The following is a 26,071-nucleotide window of genomic DNA, read 5'->3' on the forward strand; positions in this document are numbered from 1 at the left end:
ACGCATTGCTAACAAATTTGGCAGAAAAATCTTATTATAGCCATTCCTCTTATTCCATACCAGATTCCTGTATACAATAGGTATGTATGAAGGGACAGAGTCAGCATTACCTTTTGTCAGCTTTGCCTTGTACAAAGTAGATCCAGTTAAACCAGCCAAACTAGTGTAAGGTAACTGACATCTTCAAGGCAATCTGTCCTTCAGTTTTGAAGACTATTAATGAATGCACCATTAATATTTTAGTACCTCGTTATCTTTCATTATTAACAAGAAAATACTTATCAGACCTGAGGAGGTCCTTGTTATCGCAACCCCAATCTGTCTTCATTTTCTAAACTTTCATGCTAATTCTTTGATTTCATGTCACGGCTTAGTTTCCAGAAAACGCAGGTACTTTCTGACACATAATGGATCAAGGTTAGCATTTGTCAGTGAGGGTAGCCAACAGTCTAGTCTAGTGGAATACTTTTATTGTTGATGCTAAAACAATTTCCTTGTACTTCAGCCGCTCTCTGGTAGCTCGAAAAGACAGAGGGCTAGCTTAGCTAGAAATGAGGGGATTGATACAGCAGGGAAGCCATCCAGCAAATCACACTGAAGTCTGCACGGCAGTGAGGGGCAAAGGAAGATGCTCCAAATAACACACTTAAAGGATCAAGTGAACCCTACCGCTGATAACCTAACTATTTGGCAAAGACAGAGGAACGTTCTAAACAAAGGCAAGGATCTGGACTAAACCTGGCAATAGATGACTTCCCCTCCCTCCACCAGCAGCCAGCTTTCTGCTCAGTGGTTTCTTTCTAACTCTTCAGGCAGCCATGACCCTCTCAGGACCATGTGAGGAAAACTTCCGTGGTCACAAAACCTCCAAAGAGAAAACATTTGTTTAAAATTCTGTCCCTCTCTCCATTGGGCTTTATACTCCTTGATTTTGCTCATGCTCCTAACTAGCCTCAACTGGCATTTTCTCATTGACTTCAATTAAGTGAGACCAGGACACAGATAAGGTTCTGTGTGAGGAATCACTGTACGTTAGTAATTGCAGAATTTTATTCAAAGGCATATTTTATCTGCGTTGATGAAATTAAAATAGCATGGGAAAGAGAGGAGAAAAAAGCTCAGGCAGAAAGGCTGGCATTTTTTTTTTTTTTTTTGAGTTGCTTCTGTAGTAGATTGACCTCCCTCAGATCAATCTGTGCACCATGGAAACTATTTTCTCACTGAGGAAAAATTTCCAAGTTCAGCTGAAGGCCTATACATCAAGTTAAGCATATAGCTAAATGGTGCAACTGTGTAATCTTACTGCCCTCTTCCCATCCTTCCCTCCCGTTGTTTGTCATCCTTACTGTCATATCTGGTTTCAAAGCAGGGTAGGGTCACTGGGGCAGGGCACGTGCCTTCCTCTGTGTTTGTAGAGCTCCAGTGCATGGGAGTATGGGAAAAAAGGGGAAGGAAAACACTTTTTTAGGTCTTCGGAGGATAAATAATAAAGCAATAATAACATGCTGTAAAATAAATGCTATCAACTGATACTTACACAGTCTTTTATCTAAAGTCCCTACTGTGCTCAGCATAATTATAGTGCTGCTCAGCAAAGTATAGGTGGACAGAATGATAATTCCTTTATTGCTATCTTGCTTTACAGTGTATGCACAGATAGCCTACACCCTGCAGGTCTAAAATAACAATGATAGGAGTCTGTATATTAGTACCTTCTGTAAGCACTGATGACCTGTGACCATCCGCAGAAGAACTTTCTGTGTCCAGCCAATTTTTACAATATATATAGGAGCCACTCAGCAGCGAAGGTCAGCTCAGCCAGCAGCTGACAGCTGATGTGGAAGCGATTTCATGGAACTGGTGGAATGTATAATAAAATCTAGAAAATATTTTGCGGAGGCAAAATCTACAGTCCAGGTTGGTTTTGTTTGGTTTTCTTTTTTCCTCAACTCTTTATATATTAGAAATAAATGAATGGCTTTCTCATGCTTTTACCCAAACTTATCACAGATATCCAGGGACATGGAGTGGGATATTGCCCTCTGAGACAGCCTGAGAAGCCAGAAATGCCAAAAAGAAATTAACTGAGACTCAAAGAGAGTAAAGACAAAAGAGAAAAAGAATAAAGCAATAAAGTTATTTAGAAGTGAATGTGACAGCAAGGAAAATAACTGTGCTGTAAAACCCAACTGACCACGAGTGAGTTCTCTTTCCTCCCAGCGCCCAGTGGATTGCAACATCCCTTGCCCACATTTTTCCTACATGGCTTATCTGAATTCTGCAGCTTCACAATGAGCTCTTTTTGTTGTGAGGACTCCAGTTGTCAGCAGAGATGACTACAGTTTGGATGGCAGTGGTTAAAGTCCTGAGCCACCACCGCTCAACACAAGCTGAACATGTTCACCCCTTGAACTTATCTTCATTACTAGACACGTTTCAGCTTTTTAAGAACTATATTTCAGTCATGACTTTTGCAGACAATGCCTTAATTTCACTATAATGAAACATATAATATGTATTTTAAACATCACTTTTATGTAGGGCAAATTTTGTTGCTCTCCTGTCAGTCAGTTTCTACGGATATTTGTGTGTGCTTTTCAAAGAATAACAAGGCAGACAATAATAAGGAGTTTCGAACCAGAGGTTGTCATCTGACCTACTGTCCTTTTTTTTTTCCTTTGTTTTTTTTTTTTTGTTTGTTTGGTTTTTTTTAAATTGCTACACTTCAAGTTTGGTTTTATTTTTTTTTTTAATGCATTCTTAAATGGAAACAAGCTCATTATCTGACATCAGGAACAAGGTAGAAATTAAACTGAAGGCAATGTAATCCGTAGAGGCAGAGAGAACCTGTGTTCTGCAGGCAGAATCTTCTCCTCTCCTATTTAACTATTTATTTTCAGGATGCATACCACTCTAGTCTTAGACCTTACCACTCTGATAGCCAGAACATTTTACATAAACATATTAAGTGAAATAAGGGGTACAACCTTTTTTGCCTCAGAACGCGCAAAATTTGTAGAGGTTATCGGTAGGTTTTCCCTTTGGTTTCTGCTGAAATCATGATTACAAGTGATCTTATAAAAGTTTAGCAACCTTCATGGCGGTGCCAGTACAGATGACAATTAATAGGTTTTATTCAGTTTGTTTCATGATTCTGTATTTGGAACATGTAACGCCAGAGGTTCCCATTTTCTCCGGAATTTACATGCAGTCCTATTGTCCTTCTCAAGTGAATGGCAATACTTTCTTCATTAGCATATGCTGTTAGTACGTTCATTAAATTCATGTCACATTGTAATTAATCTGAAAATGATGTCACTTCTGCAGAACCTACAACCTCATTATGTTCACAGTGTGTGCATCACAGCCGTGTTATTTCTGAAAGAGGTATGCCTTGGTTTGGTTATTAGTTAAGGGGTCATTTCTGCCCAATTTACAGTGGTTAACTCTTTACAAGAAACAATTCTGATGCCTTGGAGTAAGATACTAAGCAGTAAAATTATTACATGCTTTAAGGAAAAAAAATGTTGCACAGTAGTATTTGTTTATATAGCACATTTAATAATCTATATAAAAAAAATGACAGGCTAGATTCATCACAGCAAGGTCAATATATAAGGCTGAGCAGAATCAAAAACTTTGGAGTAGCTAGTAACTATGAATTTCCAAACAGAGCAAAAATATTTGATTTCTAAGGAGTAAGATGATGGCGAATCTAATTTTAAAGTCATACTGAGCAAAATATGATTTGCCTGTGAATAGTTGTCTGTATAGTATAGATAAATCAAAATTATCGTGATCAAATATTGCCAAAAAACACGTGTTTAGTCTCCAGATCAGTATGACAGCCTTCAGACTACTGTTTTCAGCAATTCGTAACAAAATAAAAATGCAGAAAACTATCTTTCCTTGTAGGTAAATATTGTCCTCTCTAATAATAACATTTTTACCACAGTGCAAGTTTTTTTTTTCTTTTTAGATGTAAACAAAAGTGCTTTTATGTCAGATTTTCCAGGGTAATTTACACCAAGTATCTATTTATAAATTTAAGCAAACTTACTGTCATCATAAAAGAAGTATCTCGTAGGTGTTTTTTAAAAATTAGGAGAAATAAACCAGGGTGATCCACTACAGAAACACGTGTAGCAATACGAAATTTGCAATTGTTAGTGGCAGGGACTAACACATAGCAGAAACACAACATAAATTCCCGATCCGACTGATATAAAATACCACTACTTTCTGCAGGCCCAGATTTCACACTCAGCATTTGGCATCTGAACAGCTGATCGCCAGTCTATCAGCTACTGCCCAGGCAGATTTCACGCTGCCGCAGGTTCTGGGTCCTTCGTAGGAACTGCAGCAAACAGAAGGCACCTTGCAAGAGCTGTACCTTTAGTTTCTCAGCACCAGCATAGCAACAACCATCAAAGGAGACATTAGTGAATGAACGTATTTATTATTATTATTTTTAATAATTGATACCATGGGTCTATGTAAATATTGATAGTTGTTAAAATACTCACTTTAGTAAAATGTTTCTGAGAAAGAGGAAGACCAAATGGTAAATTCTGGGAAAGGAAGTAACGCTTGTCAAGGTTCTTTTAAACTTATCTTTCAAAAAGATGCGTTTATCAAATACATAATACATTTTCCTTTTCTTCAGAATTAAGGGGACAGAGAGCTTAGGTTGCAGCCTGCAGTAAGAACAGTGCAGCAAACAAACTTCTTAGTTCTGAGAGGAAACTCAGCAGATTTATGAATGGGATTATTGGTGTGGTTGCCTGCCGCAGCAGGGAAAGGATTCACTGCCCCCGGAGGCAACTTTCCAGTCCTGTGCCAACTCATATGATTATTTAGGTCCTCGAAAAAAGTCTCTCTGAAGCCGTGTAGCGGCACAGGGAAAAGGACGACTGTTGCTTCAAATGGTCATAGAGGACAGTGGGATGTGAAAGGAAGGAAAACTTAAAAAACAAGTATGGGGTACAGCCTAAAGAAACATTTTTTTTTGTTTTCTTTTGGTTTTTAAATGTAATTTTGATTAATGTCTTCACGTCCATTTTTAGAAGAAATTCTACACTGATGAAACTGTAAATAGTGGAATTTCAAGCAAACTGAAATATGCGTTCGCGTTTCTCCTTTGCGGTAACAGGTTCTGATAGAAGTCAGCGTCAACTGCAAGTACGATCGACGCCTTTACGCAGAAAATGAATCTGTATGCGTTATTTAAACCACGAACGACCGAAAGCATCCTTAGGGTCACTACACAATTCACGTATGGACGCAGATACACACAGCCACTTTGCCCTGAAACTGAGCGTTGACGGCACGGTACCCCCGGACCTCCCGTTCCGCTCAGAGGCGCAGGGCCGCGCCGGGCTGGAGCCGCCGCCGCCGCTACCGGATGGCCGGCCCCTGCAGCCCCGGGGGCAGCGCTGGCGGGCGGAGAGGAGCGGAGCGCTCAGCACCCTGCGGGCCGCCGTCGCTTGTGGCCACCGGAAACCTCAGGGAGCCGCTGGCCGGCGAACGGTGGCGTAAGGTGTTTCTTTACCAGTTGGGACCACTGGAAGTCTGCACAGAATTTAGCAACACCGAGGCCGGTGCGTCCGGTAAAGGCTTCAGCGGGGGCTGAGCGGGGCTCCCTGCTGCGTGACTGGAAGTTTTATTCTTGGTAGAGTTTGCAGGGCTCGGCGGAGCGCTCCGGGTACCGAGGCGAGACAAGGCCATCTGTAAACGCACGGGTGCGAGAACAAAGGACACAACGCTCGGGACGCCCGCAGGAGTCCGGCGGGGCAGCGGCGGGTCTCCCTTCCCGACGGGGATGGGGACGGCTCCGCCTCCGCGGCTCCGGGCTCAGCCAGGGGCAGGGCCCCCGGCGGCGGCGGCGGCTCCCCGGGCGGAGGCGGGCAGTCTCCCGGCCTCAGCCTGAGGGAGGGAAAGACCCAGCCGCCGCTGCCCGCATCCATCCATCCATCCTCCCGCTCGGGAAGGACGCGGGACACGCCGCCGCGCTCGGCTCGGCTCGGCTCCCGCCCTCGCCTGCCCGGCCGCCTCGCCTCCTCCGCTCCCCGCCTCCCTCCGTCCCTCCCTCCCGCCGCCGGCCCCCCGCCCCCCCACCCTCACCTCAGCCGCCCCCCTCTGTCTGGCTCCCCCCGCTCCTGTCTGGCGGCCCCCCCTTCCCCGTCCCCGCCGCGCTTCTCGCGAGAGCTGGGGATGCCGCCGCCGCCGCCGCCGCCGCGGAGGGGGAGACACTCGGGGGGAGCAAGTGACGTCGGGAGTTTTCCTGAAAGTCAATAACGAGCCCGGCGGAGGCGGCGGGAGGAGCCGAGAGCGGGGCCCGGGCGGCTCCGGGGTGAGTGCGCTGGGGGGAGCCGCCGCCGCCGCCCTCCTGACCCCGCGCATCGATGCTGCGGCCGCGCTGCCCGCCCGGGCGCCTCCCTGCGTAGCGGGGCGCCCAGCTCCCATGTAGCCGCCGCCGCCGCCAGCGCGCTGGGGCCGGAGCCGCCTCCTTCCCGCCCCCGCGGAGACACCGGCCGCCAGGGACCGCCGAGCCCGGCGGGGGGACAGGGGAGGAGGCAGCGGCGCCCTCCCTCCCTCCCCTTCTCCCCCCCGGAGCTGCCGCCGCCGCCGCCCTCTGGCTCCGCAGCAGCGCCCGCGGCGCCGCCGCCGCCGCCTCTGCAGGTAACGGGGCGGGAGGGGCCGGGCGGCGGCGGGGCGCTTGGGCGGCGGCGCGCGAGGGGATGCGGGGCGGCGGCGGCGCACGGCCGGGGGCGGCGGGGAGCGTGGGGCGGGGGCGCCCGTGGCCTAGCGCTGCCGGCGACGGGGCGGGAGCGGAGGGAAAGGGGGGGGGGGGCTGGGAGCGACGGAGGGAAGGCGGGGGGGGGGGTCGTCGTCGTCCTCCCGGTGGCGCGGGGCTGAGGTGGGGAAGGGCGGGGCGGGGGGGGAGGGGGCGTTTCGGCGGGGGGAAGGTTATGTAACGGGGCGGGGGGGCAGGGGGCAGGGCAGGGCGCGCGCCCGGGGGCGCTGCCTTGCGCGGGCGCGGGACCGGCGGTTCCCACGCGGCGGCGGCCCCGGCCCCTCCCCGCCGGGCGCGCGCGCCAACCCCCCGCCCCCCCCCCTTCCCTCCCTTTTCCTCCTCCGCGGCCGGTGCGTGCGGTGGGGGCGGGGCGGGGCGCGGGCAGTAGTAAAGGTTTTATCCGCGGGGAACTTGTGCGCGGGCGTGGGTGCGGGCGTGCGCCCCTGCGCTAAGAATAGCAGGGCGGCCGGCGGGCCGCTGGTGGCGACGCCGCGCTCCAGGGATGATGCTGCTGCCGCCGGCGGCGGGTCTGGCTACAAGTAAACAAACCGCCCCCCCCCCCCCCCCCCGCATCCCGCCCCCCCGCCTCCGCCTGCCCCGGCCATGATGGAGGCCGCGGCCCGCAGGCGAAAGTTGATGCGCAGGCGGCTGTCGGGGGTTACCGGCCGCTCCGGCGCGCGCAGGCGGGGCCGGGCCGGCGGCGGGCTCAGGCCGGGAGGCCTCCCCTGGCCTCTGGGGGGGCGGGGCCACCGAACGGTGCGGTGAGGTGAAGCCCGGGGCAGCGCGGGTGTCCGCCGGCCCCCGACGCGTACCTCGGGGTACCTGCGCGGCCGGGGCACCCCGAGGGCGCGGCGCGGGGCGGGGCCTCCGAACAAGAAGTTGGAGGGTCGCGCCGTTATGTGTTGGGCTTTAAATGCAAACGGGTGTGACGGAAAGGCGCAGAACAGCCTTACAGGCTCCTCCGTTGCTTTACGGGAGCTGCGCTTCTTGGTCTGCCTTTGGGTGGGAATCCAGGAGGCATGAAGTAGCCCGTGCTGTTCATTTCGCCTTCGCCCACCATACGTTATTTAAAGGGGGCATGTAAAAAAGAAACAAACAAGCTTGTTTTCTTACAGCTGAAAAGAAATAAACAGTTTCATCTCTCCTGACCTTTATCCTAAATATTTTTCTTTAATGTCCTTATCAGTTGACGGCCTACTTGGATGTATCTACATCATCTCATCACTTTTATGAAAACATGACTAGATCTAAATCACTTAGCCTCTGTTTGAGAGTTTCATTATGAAAATTATGATATATCTGATATCTGCCTTGCCTACTTTTTTTTTTTCTGTACTGGAGAAACTTACAGCAGTCTCTTCTGCTCATGTTTGTGTAGATTTTACTGAAACTTTTCTAATAGGCAGCCACGGTTCCCCCCATTTTGCATATAGAAGTCTTCATTTGTCAAGGCAAGAAGAGTGCGAATAAGTAGATCTAAGCTTCTGACAACATTTTAAGCATGACCTCTTGTTTCTGCTGGCTTCTGTCTAGGTCAGTTCTGGCTCTTCTGTGCTGGAATATGGAAAGAGTGTACAGGAGATAGGGAAGGAAGCTTATTTTGGCTTTTAAAGTAAATGTACTACTTAGGAGGATTCTGTTTGTAGAACTGTTTGGTTTTTTGACAGGAGCCTTTAAGTTGACCTCAATATCTTTAATTGGATTGGATTGCTAATTATAGTCCCTGTGGATATATTTTGGTTGGATGCAACCAGTAAGTCAAGTTCAAGTAAGGGCCAAAGAAAAACTGCAGGGATCAGAAAATGTCTCTGTTTCCTAGAAGGCTACACATGATGTTTGAACAACCCATTTTTTTTTTCTCTAATGAAAATGTGTGAGGTGTGTGCATGTGTGCACAGGTAGTACTAAAAAGACTGTCTTGTTTTGGACAGTTTATGGTGTGTTCCTACTTATTCTAACTAGGTTTGAACAAATTCAGCAGTTTCCTTAGTTCCACAAATAAGGTTCATAGAAAGCAGTATTACAGTGTCTTACTCCCTCATTGGTTTGGCGTTTTGGGGGAAGATGATGTGGTGTTAAGGAACATGCAACCGTTCTGCAGGAAGTTGATGAGAGTTCTGACAGGGACTAGTTTTTATTTTGCCCCAGTTGAAATAGGTACAGTTTTAAGGATTGGATGGCATTAATTTGCACTAGACAGTGTCTACTTTTTGATGCTGGAACAAATGCTTTGTGAAAGGGAAAATAGTTTGTGGGTTTTTTTTAAGCTTAACCCTAAAACTCTGTTATTGTTTGTAACCCGAGCTTCTGTTTGCAAGATGTTACCAGAAACTGTATCTTGACTTCCAACCATGGTTTGAAACAACGTGTGTCTGATGTTTGTATAATAAGTAAAAGATCCTTTGGACTACTTGGAATTTGTTTAGCACTGGTTGACTGAGTGTTCTTTCACTTTCTGGGTGCACGTTTTCCCAATTTAAAGAGACCTATCGAATAATCATTTCTGTGCCCAAGAAAAGTTACTTGCTGTATAACTTTGAAATACTCAATTGTTTTGGAAGGTATGACACCATTACTGCAGCGGTTCATGTTAAAATACATCTGAAATCTCTGTGCTGTTCTCAGTATAAAGAAAATACAGTTTGTTATAACTGTGTTTGGTTATTGTTTCATTTTGTGCTATTAATGCAACAAGGGAGGTGGACTTGGCGACAGGGTAGGCTAGCTTTCCTTCAGTTTTGCAGCAGAGACCCAATATCCTTTGGAGTCTTCTATGACTTGAGCATGTGACTGATTTTAGTTGACACTGGAGAGTGGAAGGACATTGAAACACACTGAGTGAAAACTTTGTTGTACCATACTTCCATTTTGATATGGATAATGCATAAATGTGTTGATTTGCTTTAAAAGTAATGCACCATACTGTAACTGTATGTTTTGTAGGTATGTTAGTTGTCTATATACCGAAACCCTTCTGTTACCTTTTTCCCAACTAATAAAATAAACATTCAGTTCAAAACGTGCAGTATTCCCTTTGCGAACAACAGTAGCAATTCCAAAAGAGGGGAATAGTTAAATGTGTGCATCCATGAGTTTTGTTTAACAGTAAAGTGTTGCTTTTATTTTCGGTGTTTGTTTGAAATTTACAACCTGTTTGTTACGTACTGTCTTCTGTAAGAAAAGATTGCCAGCTTAAGTGCCCTTTAGAATTATTCTACAGTATTAGATGAATGTGTATCATCTCGGATTCTTGTTCTGTTAAGAGATGCCTAATGAGAATACCGTGGAGGGGGCAGGGGATGCTCTCTAGCACAGCATGTACTTCAGGGAGTTTCGTGTTGCTGGTGAGGAAAGGGGTGTTTTCGGTGAGAATCTCCCTTGTCCAGCAACATGTTTCCTGTGGGTTGTACAGAAGAGACTTTTCCAGTATTGGGGGTTCTCCTTGGTAAATGTGTTGCTTTAGTTGCTCTTTTTTGCAACAAGTTGGCAAGGTATAAAAAAGATTATTTTCTAAAGAGAAGTTACATAGTAAATGGAAAAGCTGGTTCAAAGTGTTTTTAAAAAAATCTATTAAAGCTAGAGAAATAAAAAACTACTGGCAAATGATAAAACATTGTGAAAGTTAACTTTTTAATGTTTTACATAGTGTGAAAAGTAATCTTTAAGGCTTTAGTTTATATTTTCATCTTGGCTAATTGTATGAAGAACATTCCAGGCTACCTGTATGACAAGAAGAATTTAAAAATGAAGCTTATTTAGACAAATCACTAATATATACTGATAAAAAGACTGCAGAAAATGCAAAGGTGTAGCCAATTATTTGACATTTTGTCCTTGTTCCATAGCTTTAGATCAACACTAAGTATGGGCATTCAGGTAATTTTGATGCATGCCATGGATTTCAAACAGGTTCTTTTTTCTTTATTATTTAAAAGTGTTGTTCTGATCTAGTAGGAAGCTCTGGCAAAGTTAATATTTCCAAAAAAATCCCTTTGGGATTGAATATCATTAAGTGTTACTGTTAAGGAGAGTAAACATTTTTCTCCTGTGGATATGAAGATACTTACTTTTGATCACTTTAACGGTTTCTTTGGTTTTTGATACTATTTGTGTCAAGACTTACCATGTTTAGATTAAATAACTTAATATATGTTGAGTCCCTCTTGACCAATCCGCTTTTTACACATATTTCTACTTGAGTGTCTAGGTGTGAGTCATACTGATCAAATATAGCATTAAGAACAAGTTGTTGCCCTGTGATGTTTTTTATTTCTTTTTTTTTTTTCTCTGTGATATCCTGACTAAAGAACAGTAGTAATTTTTAAATTCCTTTAAGAATGCAGCTGGGACCTCAGTGTTTCATATGTATGTCTGAATCACTTGACAGCGTGGTTTGTCAGACTTGGCTGCATTGTCCGTGTGATAAAGTTACTTGAGTGCCTCCTGTAGCAGGAGCAGATGGAGAGCCTGCTTCAGCTTCCTTGAGATCAATGAAGGTCTCACCACTGCCTTTTTGTAGGTGTGGAATGGCAGTGCCCAACAGTAAAAAACTTCTTTTACAGCTGATGTAGCACCACAGAATTAATACAGTATTTCTCAGTTGAGTCCTGGCAACCTTGCAAAACAATTCCTACCAACATATCTAATTTCTTTTCCCTAAGCATTTAGTGTGCTTCTCGGGATATGTGATTGGTGCAGCTTGTCTTGCGAGATTTTCTTAGAATTATTTTATCTTTTTCTAAATGTATTGATATACTTTGAGGCAGAGAGTTCAACTTGTATGTGTGAGTTTCACGTAATCTATCTTTTCATGTAACGTTTGCCGAAGACCTTTGTCTGGTGAACTCTGCGTCAAGCCTTAAATGTGTGTCAGCAATAGTATACCTTTGAAAAATACAGTCTTCTTCTAAGGTAGTAGAGAATTCCTTCTGTCCTTAGGAAATTCGGATCTCAAGTTGATGAGAATAACTTTTTGATGGTGAACAAGGAGATTCAGAAGTTTTATGTTAGAAGTTGATTATGTTCAAGTGGTATTGCAGTGTCAGAATTTGCCAGTTAGTAGGTTCAGCAATGTTTGATTGCTTTGTAGGAGGGAATCACAAAGCTCATCCCTGTTGCTGCAAGGCAGTTCAGAATTTAATTTGTTCAATATCCAGATAATAAATAAATCCTACTGTAAGAGTTTAAAAGAAAGCTGCGTGGTAGACAAGTCATTGAACTTTTCCCGTCTCTTATAGCAACAGTTTGAGAAGACATTTTTGTCTCAGTACTTTCATTTTCTTGTTACTTATGGCACTTCACATATTTCTGGTTTTTATTATCTTCAGCAATGTGCTTGGTGTTTTATACACAATACAATGTGTTGCAGAAAAGTTACTGTCATACAAATAATTAAATATATGAGCTTCATGAAACTTTATTTTGTATCTCTTGAGATATTTTTAAAAATATCTCATCTCGGAATGAATAGGAATTTCTAGACTCTCTGAACCTTTGAAAATTAGATTATCTTTTTCTGAGTATTCTAGATGTAGAAAGCCAATTTTAGTTTGTTTTTGAAATATGGAACTTGAGTTTCATTTTACTTGGTTCTTTGAGTCATTACTAAACTATTTTTTTTTAAAGGGCAAAGGAACATTGTCTTAAAAAGGCAAGAATTAGTATTCCTACATTAATTGTCACCAAGTTAAATGTATTACATGTATTTTGACGTGTTGAGTGGAATAACATCGTCATAGTTGTGATACTCTGCTCAGCTAATCCTTGATTTGACTTCCTTTAAGTGTCAAAACTCTCCCAAGTTCGTTGTCTCTGTAACTTTTTTTTGATGCGTAACTTTAGCCCTCCCTTCACCTTTTCTACTTTAAACGTGTTCTTTGGTTAAATTTCAGACCTATACTGTCATACGTTTTATCACTCTGCTTCTGTCTGGTTTTCAGTTATTGTTTTATGTGATTGAGGGGGACAAAAAGAATTTAAAGCATTTGTGTGAATAAACACAATGCAAAACAATGGATTGTTAATGTTTCACGTGGGATTCTAAAGAAACAATTTAGTTGCTTTTAGAAACTTCCTTTATACCTTGGTAAACAAAGGCAAGGGTGGCTTTGTTCGCCTTACTTTAATTATACCTTTGTCCCTTAAAATAACTTTGTCATTGTAATAGGAAAAGAAGCACAGAATGATGGTTTCTTTTTCTGATACACGTACTCAGTTGCAGAATCTAAATAAAACATTTAACTTGTATATTAATATTTCAGTGTGCCTGTAGTCTCCTAACTAGGCTTATCTGAGAATATATTAGTTACGTGCGGTGTTTTGACATACTGAAAGTGAAAATAGAACATTGAAAATAGGCAAAGCATACGCGTAAGCATGCTTTAAAAAGAACTATTTATCTTTTCCAAGTACGTTGTTTTTCCTTACCACGAGGTGTAGGCAGTGCTATTTTCCTGTTTTCCCCCTCGTAATTCCAAGTCAAGGGTTATGACGTAAAGTTCTTAGGAGTAAATTTTTGGAACCGATGTTTTTGAGGACATTGAGGCTTTTAGTACGAAATAAAGTTTAAAAAATATTTGCAGTGCCTGTCACAGAGATATCTTGGAATTTTTGTATTTGTTTTAAAATTTGTAAAGTATAAACATTTCTACTTAGAAAGTATTTAGGGGTATCTTTAAGTGTCTTCATTGTACATAAATAAAGGTCACCATTTTATAAATTTAGGATCTGTTGTCTTTTAATAATCCTGTTTTTTAAATTTTTTTTTTTTGTCTTGTCAAATCAGTTCATATTTTATTTTGTTTTGGCTTGGTTGGTTGTTGTTGTTATTTTTTCCTAAATTGATACTACTAAGTTGAACCAATACTATGTGCCTGCAAGTTCCTTTTTCTCAGTCGAAGCAGTGATAGTATTTACATGAGTCTGTGCTCCTGATGCCTTAAAGAGAGACACAATCCATTCTACTGTATTTTAAATATAACCAACATTCCAGAATAGATAGTTCGTAAATAAAGTACTCAACTGAATGTGGTTCTTCCATTAGCAATGTAGGCTACTTTGATTTAGTAGATTTTGTAGCAATCTCTGTTCTGCAGCATAGTCTTTTGTGTAGTTTCTGATGATGTGCAATATATCCTCTAATTGTTTGACCAGACTTTCAGATAACAACTTTGGTAGGAGAAGATGATATCCATGCGTTTTTCTTATGAATAAAACTTGGATCTCAGCTTCCAGTCCTAAAGACAGCTCTGTTTTTAGTTTAGAGCCTTATCTTTTGAATTCCTTGCTCTGTGGTTGCAACCAGCGTTGGAAACAGTTACAGCCTTTTCGGTTGCTCTGGAGGATTCAAATTCAGATTTGAGAAAACCTCTTAAGAGCTTGATCTGCTACAAAAAAAAAGCCCCCAAAGCAGGGAAACCACTAGATGTGATGGAAGCCACTAGAGGATGACTGAGAGCTGCTTTTTTTTTTTCATAGCGTGTGTTTTGTGTGTGCATGCACAACATTTTTCAGTTACCTTTCTGAGAAATAAGGAGATAGAGATGATGAGATTTGGCTCTGCTTACGTTGAGGACCAAAGAATCTCAGTGAGTCAGGCAAAGTGAATCAGAAAGGTTCACTTGCTGTTTTTTTCCCAAAACATTTTATTCAACAAGTGATTACTTGTAAAAAGGGAAAATGGTAGTTCCCTTACATATTAAGAGAATAAGGTTGGATGAATCATTAAGTTGATAATGCTACAAGAAGTTATAGGGATCGTCTCTGGAAGCAGTGAAACCGATCCTGTTGGTATTCTGTCTGGTGACTTGAGTTGGTAAGTGTGAGAGTATCTGTTTTTTCTCAGCTCCAAAATTGTTGAAAGTAGGAGCCTGTGTTTATGAAAGTTCTTACAACAGAGGCCTGAATCATACAATTTACACTGAATTTATGGGCACTGTCTTCTTTACTCAGCTGTCTCTTGTCACAGGGGAAATGGGAGGATGCCCAGATTCCAAGGGAGCGTTGTCTGTTCTTATGCATCTCGATGATTATTCACTTACACATAGTGGTTGTTAAGTGTAGACCTGAACCACTGTTTGTAGTCCTGCTTGGAAGGGATTTCTTTCCTTCTCCCCATCCACCCGGTCTGTGGAGGTACTTGACTGTTGTGATAGACTTGAGAGCCTCTTTTAATTTAAAAATACAAGTTGAAGAAAAGGTGTCTTCCTACTGAGTGGTCCATTGCTCATTTTAATGGTTGGTCGTACAGTTCCCATATGGTGCATGGTGAAATGAGCTGATTGCTCTCTATATTGCTGTTATTCTCAAAGTTTAAGATGAAAACTGAAAAGGCGCTGGCTAGTTTTCGCCACAGCTTGGGAAACCTGTGAGCCTTGGCAGAGGGATTTGGAACTCTGTTGCATATAATAGTTTCTGCTTAATCTTTGTTCGGAAAGATGCCTTTGCAACCTCTACAGCTAGGAACTTAAAAGTGTATTATTACTAGGTCTTTGGATGTGTGCTGAATTGTTTCATTTAACACTATAAAAGTGGCTCAATAGCTTTCCAAAGAAGAAAGGAAAAGTTCTACTATTTTTTCGCAGATCCAAAAAAATACAGGTGTTTTCTTCACATGACTGATGAAGTAAATTTTTACACTTTCATCACAAAGCACGCAGACAATAGATTCTTTTGTGTATTATGCATATCCATGACTATTTGATACCGTCTGCAGAATACACACAGTATACTGTTGGAAAAGAAGCTTCCAAGTTCTCTTTGATAAACTGAGGAAGAAAAAGCAATCCAGCCTGTTCTCCAGTGGCTGGAACATACATAAAAACAAGTCAGATTTTCCCTGTAGGAAGCAGCTGGAATGCAAGGTATCTTCAGCTTCAGTTCTTACACATATTTTTCCCCTATTTCTGTGGGCTTATCCTATAGCAATGAGGGGAACTGTAAAAATTACTATATACCAGCTGCTGAAACTTGAAGCACATTGGGAGAGCAGAGCTGATTGCTAACAAGTAGCTGAGTTCTATGCCAGCTGTGCAGAATAAACATTTCTGTACCTTTTCTTGAAACAGTTGAACTATAGATGAAATGCTGTTTTCATGTGAGAGTTCTTGTTCCACGTGTTTCAGGCAACTCCTTTACATCTGTACACATTCTTTGTTACATCTTCAGGGAAGAAGGTTTCTGTATGTTTATTTTTCATTAAGGTCCGTTTTGGTCATGATAAGTAATTATCTGAAGTCTCCTCTTTTAGAGCTTTGCTGAGTGACTTTCAGAGTAAAGAAATACAGCTTTTCGAAAGTCTCAAAGGAATTTAATAAGGGTTAATACTACAGATTCTTACAAATGGCTTCTTGAAAGTGTAGTGTGTAGTCTTTTAATGCTTCGATTTATTTTCTTCAGTTTTCTATGTAATTCAGCTTAACTTTTAATTACCCATTAAGGGAGCGATCACTCTAACCATACAACTGTTGATAATTCTACTTAAGTTGTTCCTGGTAATACTGTAAAGCTAATTCAGTTAGTTTTGTCACCATATTCATCTGATATTTGGTTTTTTGGAATGTGAGTTTTGGTTTTTTTTTGGTTTTGTTTGGTTTTGTTTTTTTTTTTTTCCTCCAAAATTCAGTAAAGTAATACATGCAATGAGTGGGATGCAGTCCTGCAGACATATACTTGAGGTTGTTGGGATGCTGGCTGACATGAAGATCGGTCACAGATCGGATTTTAATTGCGTAATACTAACTTAATTGGAATCAGTGGATAAATAGGGAGCTTTAAGCATAAATTCATTTGTTAAAACTGAGTGTCTACTGAAATAATGGACTTACTGATCAGTATATGGGCAGTCAAGATTATTGCTACTTAGTACAGAAATTCATTTCTTATAGCTTAGTCTCTACCAATAAAAATAAATTATTACACTTCCCATAAGCACACACCAAAATTGGAAAGTGCATTAAATTTGCCAAAAGGGTAAAACGTGTTGCAGCATATGCCAGCCCAAGCTAAGTACTGTGTGTTACATTGCTTATTTTGCCTTTACAATTGAAAAAAAATGGTCACCTGTGATCACTTCTTAAAGAACGCAATGAAAGTCTTGTAGGAAAATCGAATCTAAGTCAGATATTTGGATACTAATGTGCTTACTCTTCCTTCACAGAACAGCTGCTTTTAGGTCACAATTGTTTGACACTCACCTCTGGCTTTGTGAAGATTTGTGTGTTTGTAATAAGAGCTGCTGCAGTGATCCTGAACGGCAGCCTGCTTTTGGGCATGTGTCTTAATCTGTCAGGATCTCCTTCCACACGCAGCTGATAGACTTGCTTATCTCTCGTTTGAAGTGTGCAAACAAAAGTTCTCATAATGTATGACCCAGAAAATAACTCTAGTGAGGTGAGGGATGTGGAAATGCATGTTCTGGTTGTTTCTGCCAGAGATCAATTAACAGAAATGAAGCAGTCTCGTATCCTTCCAAAACCCTGTACGTAACATTTTTGTTTAACTCTTATGAAAGCTTCAGAAATATTTAAGTCATGCAGTGGCACAAACAGAGATGTCTGGTGTCCTTTTAGACAAAACGGGGAATGATGCCAATGCAAAAGGCTGTGCATCACTTGCACACGTGTCACTGTCATCTCTGCCAGTGCTGTGGAGATGTCTCGGAGGCACTGTATTCAGTATTACTTAAACTTTGCAGTATTAATAAGTTTAGCATTCTAGTTTTTTTTACTTCTGTGCAGCTGAAATACTGCCCGTTTTGGAAAAGATAGTTCAGTGAGAGCAAAACTGTAAAATGGACACACTTAACTGTTTTTGTAAAATCAGGTTGTACTGCATTTTTTGTTGCATACCACTTGAAAAAAATGCTCATACCAAGTTTTATTTTGCACGGCACATCATCCATACAGAAGTAGCCTTCCATCTAGCTGCTGTGTGGTGCAAATACACATTTTTCAAATGATAAAATAACCTGCATGTGTATAATGGTTGAGTTTTTAGCCTGTACTTGGTCGGACTGAAACAGCTTATTTCCCAGTTCTTTCTCCATTCATTCATTGCACAGATTGCTTCTAGCACAGTCATATTTATTTCTATCACGTTTACATTTGTTGGTCAATCGACTAAATGGATACGTGTGTGCTGCATTGGATAGTACTACACTGGTGTGTTCATGTTCCGTGCTAGCGCTGTGTACACGCGTGCTAGTGTGTGTACGGCTGTAGAAGGGTGTTCCTCCACCATCAGAGGAATCATAGAATCATAAGATAGTTTGGGTTGCAAGGGACCTTTAAAGGTCACCTAGTTCAACCTCGGCTTCCCACCCTTTTCTAGATGAGCATTGTTCCAATACTTCTCTTTATTTTGAAGGATGGAGGGGAAAGGCTGGCAAAGGGAACCCTCTCCTGTCCTCTGGCTTCTGTTCCTCCTTGACTGTAGTGCTATTTATCTCTTCTTCATGGCTGTTAGGTACTCCAGGAGTGAGGTGGTCAAAAGAGAGGGTTGTGGCTTCTGAGAGTGGCATGTCCTGTCCCATGGCTGACTTCCCTTCTGTCCCCTGCAAGCTGGGCTTTGTCAAGAAAAGAGCACTCTTGTCACTGCGTGGCTTGCAGCCATGAGAGAACATGCGCTCCTCCTTTTCATAAACTAAACATTGGCTTTTTTTTTGGTTAATTTATACACCTAAGAAGTTGTTTTTCTCTTTGTGTACCTTCAGCTGATGCTGTTTTTTAAAAACTTCTGTGAGTTAAGGATTTGTTTTGGCTATAATGAGGTTGTAGTGGAAACAGGGAAAAATGTTGTGTTTCTGTAGCCTTTACTATTTTTTTTTTTTAATTCAAGCATTAAAAAAAGTAATTGCATGGGTGGTAAACTGGTTACTACAGATTTTAACAGTTGTGAGGATATCTGTATCCATAATACTTAAGGCTTTGGTTTTAAACTCCTTTACAGAACGTTTCCTTCCATTTTCTTGCACTCTTGATATGATCGATGTAGCCATAGCAGAAGAACTACTTGGCCATGTCATGGGTTCTGATAAATGTGGGAATAGTTAAAGCTCCTGTGGGTTCGGAGTTGGACCTGCGAAGCAGTACTGGCACCCTTTCATTTCGCAGCATCCTGGGCATTAGTACAAGAGAATTCTGTTGTGTACATTTTATAAGAGTGCCATACAACTTAAAATTTAATGCATTCTGCTTCTTTTAATTATTACAGTGCTCATGGAAAATGTGCTCTAAGACTAGAAACATGATTCTGTTATATGGTTAATTGAAAAAAAGGCAGATTTTTAATATGAGCTCAGTCAGTGGAAGGCATCAACAAAGACTTTTTTGTTGGCTGTCAAGTAAGAAAAAACAGAAAAGACTTAAATTCTTTCTCTAATATTTCCTTCCAGGCTGACTCATCAGTAGAAATTGGGAAGAGCTGCAGAAGAGAAGCCAAACAGACAAGCTGATAACTCAAAGAAGTACTCTTTTGAGTTGGGAGTTCAGAGTGGAGCCATCATGAGCGATGTTACCATCGTGAAGGAAGGCTGGGTTCAGAAGAGGGGTAAGTTCTACTTTCTAATGGAAAGTTCTTCCGTTGTATCGTACACTTTGCGCTGTGGCATTATGTGGTTACACATGAGCATTCTTGATTTCTTTTCTGGTCTGCAGTGAGCTAATCTGACCATATGGAATTAATGGCCATTAAGGCCTTGGTCTTGTTAATACTTAACCCTCAGTGCTATCCCTGTTTATAGGGGTAACTGACAGGGAAGAGGAAGTTGGACTCAGTAATTCCCACTTAACCTTGCTGTTGCAGCTGCTCTCACCCATGTATCAGACGAAGCAGACTGTTGTGGCAGCTGGAAGAGGTAGTAACAGAGGTGCGCAGTCGAAGGTTGCCTGGAAGCTGTTGCAGATGCGAGCGATACTTTGTGTGAAACTTCGTAGATGCCAGAATCATTCACCGTGTCTCAGCTTGTATTACAAATCCAAGTAGTTCACCATGAAATCAGCATAGTGCTTGCATAAAGCTCAGCATACACCTAATTACTTTGCAGACCTGGAAGCCATATGATTAAAGAATATGTTCCAAATTATAACCCAGTTTAAAGTATGATTTTCTGTTCTGTTTGAATTCCTGTAAATTCTTGAGATGTCATTTTCTAATGTGTCACTCTGTGATTTACAAATTTGGGAAGGTTGCTGTGTGTTAAGCTTTGAATGGGAAATCTCTGGAAGTATCTGGCGTTTGTATCGTGTAATGAACTTCGGATGAAATCTTACATGCGTCATGATGCTCTGCTTTGGGTTGTGGTTGTGCACATGATTATTTCCAAAAGAACATCATTTCTCTTGCAGAAGGAAGGTGTTCTGGATTATAGGGTGATTTATGCCATGAGCTTCTGTGATTCTAGCCTAGAAAGATTTAGACTGGAATAGTGGGAACAAAATTACCCTTTAATTTACAAAGAAGTGCTTTGTTTCAATTGCAGTGTGTGAAGACAAAGATCATTATTAGCTTTTTTATTGCAGATTGACATTAAATGTCAAAGAAGCCAAGAGAATGAGAGAAAAAGTTCATTATTCTGTTGTTATTCCTGCGTAAATTGTATTTCAGTCTGCATTATGGGTACTGTAGATAAAAATGGGCTGAACTATGTGAAGCTTAAGGCTTGCTTCCTATTTTGGAATATATACTTATAACAAGTAAAATTTTACATGACAGGAACTATTTAAAATTTTAAATTCTTTTTCCTTCCCATCTTGTTATTGTTTACTCAGTCTGAGTATCTGAGTGGGAACAAAGTTCCTTTTTTGATTATTTCGTATAAATTTCTTTCAATTATATTAGAAAATGATGAGGATGATCCAGATAATTTTCTTTTATGTGACATCAGTTCCTTCATGTAATGTCGCTCATTCTTATTGCACCCTGATATCAACTCTGAACACTGGATATGCATATATTTATCACTAGGGTCCAGAAAAAGACAATTTACAATGAAAGTCAATGTCTTACTGAATAGTTGAAATTCTGAAATATAAAATAAAGGTTTTCCTCCTCATGCTGTTTTACTGTCTATTAATTGAAGAGAAGCCTATGGAATTGACATTTTGACGTCAATTTTGTTAGCAGTTATTTTCTTTTCTAAGTAAAGATGTTTCATGACATGCATTTTTCCATATTTTAGTTAACTTTGAGAGAATGTATGGTTGGTTTTTTTTTTACTTCTTGCTCTAGGTAACTGTGTAGGTTTAAATAGGTTTTTTTTTTTTTTAATTACATCTAATATTGTCCTTAATCTTCTGTGTCTGACTTGCTCTCGTCATTGGTGGATTAAAGCCTTCATTTTCTTTATTTCTGAAAACAAAATGAAAAATGCAGTGATGTTTTCCAGTGTCAAGAAGTCAGAGGCGTTTAATTCAATGGTTATACATTTCATGCAGTTACAGCTTCTACCCTGACCTTGCTCTGGAGCAAGAGGACCAAAGCACTTTTTTTTTTATTGTTGCCAAGAAAAAGTATCCAACCTTAATGTAAATTTGGAAAGTTGGGATATGCTCAGGAGACACTTCTTATTTTGGCAGCTAAATATTCTCTCTCTGTACCAAGAAGCATGGTGGGATTGGGTAAAGCTGCCCTGCTTCCACAAGCTGTCGTGCTAGTACAGTTTTAAAGTGAATTCTCTGGTCATCCCCACTTCACCCTCATTGGCTCAGTTCACAGAGTGGTTTTGATAGGTACAAAACAGGTTCCTCCTGGAGGAAGCTGAGCGTGGGACCTCTTCTCCAGGCTGACACTAAGTCCAGCCCCAGCGATCAGTCCTTTGGACAGCCCTGAGCTACATGTGTGGGTGCAACATTCAGTCTGAGGCTCCAGACTGAATTTGATTTGAAATAAAACTCGTAAACCCTACATACTGGAAACGTAGGGGCCTGGGCACCAGCTGCTTCAGTTGACTGACCTGCTTCTATTATGCCAAATTGCTTGGTTGTGTGGGTATAGCCTAGGACCTTTCAAAATTGTTCCCTTCAGCAGTCAGGAAGCTTTGTGATACAGGGAAAAGAACAAAACAATCTCTGCAATTCACAGCCCAGTCAAGGAGTTAGGAGGATGACTTGAAAATACTGGGATGAAGAATGGTTTTGAGGAGCCAGCTAATGAAATAGGCCATTACAAAGGCGAGTTAAGTGAACTGAATGTAGAAATGAGAGGGGAGGACTAAAAATTGATCTAAAGATCTCTCTCTGACTTGGGATACTGATAGAGTGAGGCTGGGGAAGACAAGGTCTGTTAGGGCACAGTGTTACAATTCTTAATGGCTGTGAAATGCACTGAGAAAATGTTTGCTTTATCCTTAGTGCTGTATCTATGTCAATAAGAGGGCTGAGGGCTATTTGCTTGTAAGCTTTTAACCTTGCTGTTGAGCACTGAAGAGTTGATGTGATGCTGCACAATTGCCTTCAGTGCTTTGTTTTTCTGTGTATGCTTAAAAGATGAACCCATTAAAGTCTTAACTGTTTTAAAGTCAGCCAGCACTCAAAGTTAAGAAATGCTAGAATTAAGTTTATTTAATCAAGGATGATGATACTTAGGCTCTGAGTAGTCTTTAGGAGAAGTTGTTTCAGTGCGGTGAGAGTAGGTGATACCAAGGAAGAGTAAGCTGTTCTATGTGAATGGTCAAACAGGCAGAGATGACAGGCTGGAGGTGACAACTTTGGACAACAGAAGACACAGAACCCAAGAGGAAGCAAAGCCTGAGAAGCTCAGTGAACCTCAGGTACAGTCAAGTCCCCCCTCACAGGTGGAAGGAGACCTTGAAGCAGAGTTGCTGGGCCTGCCTGAACGAGTAATGCAGTCTAGTGAGCGAATTCAGAGAGTGAAATAATTGGTGGTGAGGACCTGATACCCATCTACACTCAGGGCATTTGCAAAGAGAAGTGGATGTTACTTTGGCCTGGCTCCTGTCTGCTCCCGTGCCCCCGTGGCAGTGCTCCTGGAGTACATCTTGTGGTTTTTTGTTTCATCTGAAAGGAACCGGGTTTGTGCACTCCAGGACTGCTTCATGCAGCAAACAGAAGTGCATTAACTAGGGTGATAGGAAGATTTGATGCAAAAGTGCTCTCCTTATCTGAACTGAAGTACTGATACAGATGTACCCTGCGAGACATCAGAGCTTACACAAGCGGAGAGCCAGTGGAGCAGTCGTTTTAGAGCGGAGTCTCTGCTCAGGCAAGAGAGGAGTGGGAATGTATTTGTATGGATGGTCTTATGGTTGTCTGTGACTTACTGTCCCAGACCTAGTGATAAGAACCAAGCATCTCACGGCCCTCTGTCCCCACACTGCTGCAAAGATGTTCTTGCGATTCATGGGCTCAGTGTGTTTTGTTTCAGCGAGGATAAGAATTTTTCTTTCTTTTTTTCTGTTCTCCAGTTATTCCTGTAGCCAGATTAGATGTGTTGTCTTCCTTGTCTACTTTATGAGTGTCCTTTTTAGATGAGATCAACAGATGAAAGGGAAGTGATCTTGACTAAAATTCTGGAATACAATGATCTGAACCTTGCTGCTGATATGCAGAAGTCAAAACGCGTATTTGACATTTATGCAGTTAATGTAAAGACTGCAGAAATTCCTGAAACGACTTTCACATTTTGTATTTGCTTATAAGGACATTTTGCAGAGTGGGTTTTTTTTTTTAAAATTGTTGTAAAATTCAGTATTTTTATTTTTAATTAAGGTGTTTTTACTGTATTTACTAAATTAAATTTAACGTTTTACAGAAAGGGGGACATGTTTTTAATTTATCAGTTTGGAAACAGCTGATTTTTAAAAATGGATGAACATGCTTAGTATGATTTAGAGCTATATCATTACAAAAGTGGGTTTTATGCACACAATTTAGGTGGTATTTTTATCTTAAAAACTAAAGATTCGGGAGTTGTAGAGTTGACCTTGTCTGTGGTTTATAATAGTCATAACAATTAGATTTAAGAATAATTAATAACTATGCTTAATTGCAACCTAATTTCTTTATATATAACCTGTGCACAAGATTTCAATTAGTTTAAACATATGAAAAAATTTAAGAGTCTTTGTTACCATGTTATTAAAAGATCATTTGGGACAAAGGAAAAACTGACACAGATGCTGACTTTTTAAAGGACCCAGTTTTAAATTTAACATGTCGAATAACTCTTTCTTTAATTGAAAGAGTAAGGTTTTTTATTTTTTTAATCTGAGGAGAATCTACTTAATGTATATGGCATAACAAGATGGCTAAATCATTATTTAAAAACAAAGGAAAATGTTGTCAGTTTAAGTCAGTGCTTCTGTTGTTACACTGCTGTTACCGTACCTCTGTTCGGCCTTCTGTGTTCAAGTGCGTTAGGTTAGATAATGCTGTTTGTCATGGCGATCTGGACATGGCTTACATGATATATTTTTACCCAAATTATATTGGATAGATAATGTATCTAACTTGCTTATGGGGGTGACTTCAATATAATCTCACAATTTTCATGTCCCCTTTTTATCTCACAACGCTCACCTGAAGTACAAAAGTACTAGCATACCAATTTTATAGAGAGGGAACTGAAGTGTAAGATCACTGTGGCTTAACCATGATAACTTAAGATGCTTGATGAATGAGATGGTGGTAAAAAACAGATGTCATGAAGCTTTCCTGTAATGAGATTGTCCTTTAAACAGTGTATCACTGAAATATTGTAATACCATTTTTCACTCAATGTTTTTCTTTTTTTTTCTTTTCTTTTTTTTTTTTTTTTAAGTATAGCCTTTTGTAACTTTTCAGGATCCAGAATTGAATTAGCTGAAGTAGTGTTAGTATTTCTAAACTCATAGAGTTTATAGAAGAAGATGTGTTTGATTTACTGTGGTAAGATTCACTCAGCTGCTGGTCTGTTTTCATTTTTTTCAATTCAGGACATGATGCAGGTATCATGGGATTTTAAGAAATAACCGTGTGGAAAAAATATATTGTGTTATGTCTACTATGAAGAAGAATAGATAGTGTAGTGGAATAAATCTGTTGTTCCAAATAGGAATACAATTGTTGTTTAAAGTACAAATTATTTACAGTCTTAGGGTAACATGTCTTTGCTCCCCTCCTCCCCACTCCAAATCAAAAAAAAGAACGAAGTAATTTAATTTAATTTAGTGGACATTGGTTTTACAGTTGAACTAGGACCAAACAGATGTTGATTTTGGAAATACACACTGGAGATTGAGTTCATATGGTGTGTTTGGGGTTTTTTTTTGGGTGGGGGCAGGAGTGCCTCGATTGAAAAATTAATCTCAGAAGTTATGGTACTGAGTGTTGGTAATGGTAATAGAGTGTTATTCACAACCTGTCAGAAATCTTGTTTGCAGATTGTCTGAATTATTTGAGTAGTTTAACACACCTCTAACAAAGATAAATTTAAATAGACTATCTTGAACATCTGCTGCACAAAGAAGAAGAAATTTAAACTATTTTTCTAATTATCTTAGCGACTAGTAGTTTAAGGTAAAGTCTTCATTGATGAACCACTTGAAAGTAAATAAGCCTTTCTTTTTATAACCTTTCTACTCCTATCTAATTAATATAAAATGTGAATTACTGTAAAGTTCCAATAAAATACATGAATGTAAAAGAGGCAGCTCCGTGAGGACCAAAGTGAGAAAAAATGACAGTGCAAGCTCTCTTACATGAATATGTATGCATCCATATATCTATTTTTTTTTAAAGTTCTCAAATAGTTAAAGATTTCTCTAACTATTGGTGTAGAAATGGATTTAGGTAAATCTGTAAAGTTGCTTGCAGTCACAGAAACCTCACACACTGTTTTCTTTTGCGTCTGCATACACTGAGCGGAGATCTGTGTGTTTAGAGGCTGTTTTCCTGCAGCAGCCCCCCTGGGAGATGGGAAGAGGCCTCTGTGCCCTTCCTCTCTCCCATTCGCTTTGTAGCTGAGTACCAAGCTCTTCTTTTTGGAATAACTGTAACTTTTTTAACCTTACTTGCTGCTGAAGGAAGGTCAGAACGATGTGAAAGTCTTAAACTTGATGTACTAGGGGGAGTGCGGGGCGTTATCTTTACTAAATAACTATTTTTTCCAGGTACTTTTTAGGCAGTAAATAATGAAAGTGTTATTTTTGCGGCTCTCTACCAGTTTCTGCAGGTAAAGGCAATTTGCTATAGTAATTAAAGCCTGAAATGCAAAGTATTTTAAACAGTCTCAAGATTTTTCTCTGAAATATCCTTGCTGGATGCCAGTGTAGATAATTGT

The 26,071-nt window shown here is 41.1% G+C and overlaps 1 protein-coding gene across 3 annotated transcripts in view; it reads left to right on the plus strand.

Moving 5' to 3' along the window:
- Positions 1 to 6,254: 6,254 nt before the first annotated feature.
- AKT3 (AKT serine/threonine kinase 3) overlaps positions 6,255 to 26,071 on the plus strand; it is a 150,466-nt gene continuing 130,649 nt past the window's right edge. Inside the window, exons 1-2 of one of the 3 annotated variants that reach the window (XM_086743470.1) lie at positions 6,255 to 6,681; positions 19,188 to 19,342. In XM_086743470.1, the coding sequence (XP_086599596.1) occupies positions 19,297 to 19,342 (46 nt within the window). In that variant the 5' untranslated portion in view covers positions 6,255 to 6,681; positions 19,188 to 19,296. Of the gene's footprint in view, positions 6,682 to 19,187; positions 19,343 to 26,071 lie in introns of those variants that run through there. The other 2 variants (XM_086743471.1, XM_086743472.1) reach the window with 2 other exon arrangements.

The sequence above is a fragment of the Chlamydotis macqueenii genome, chromosome 3 (assembly GCF_036417535.1).
Source record: "Chlamydotis macqueenii isolate bChlMac1 chromosome 3, bChlMac1.mat, whole genome shotgun sequence".
Lineage (NCBI taxonomy): Eukaryota > Metazoa > Chordata > Aves > Otidiformes > Otididae > Chlamydotis > Chlamydotis macqueenii.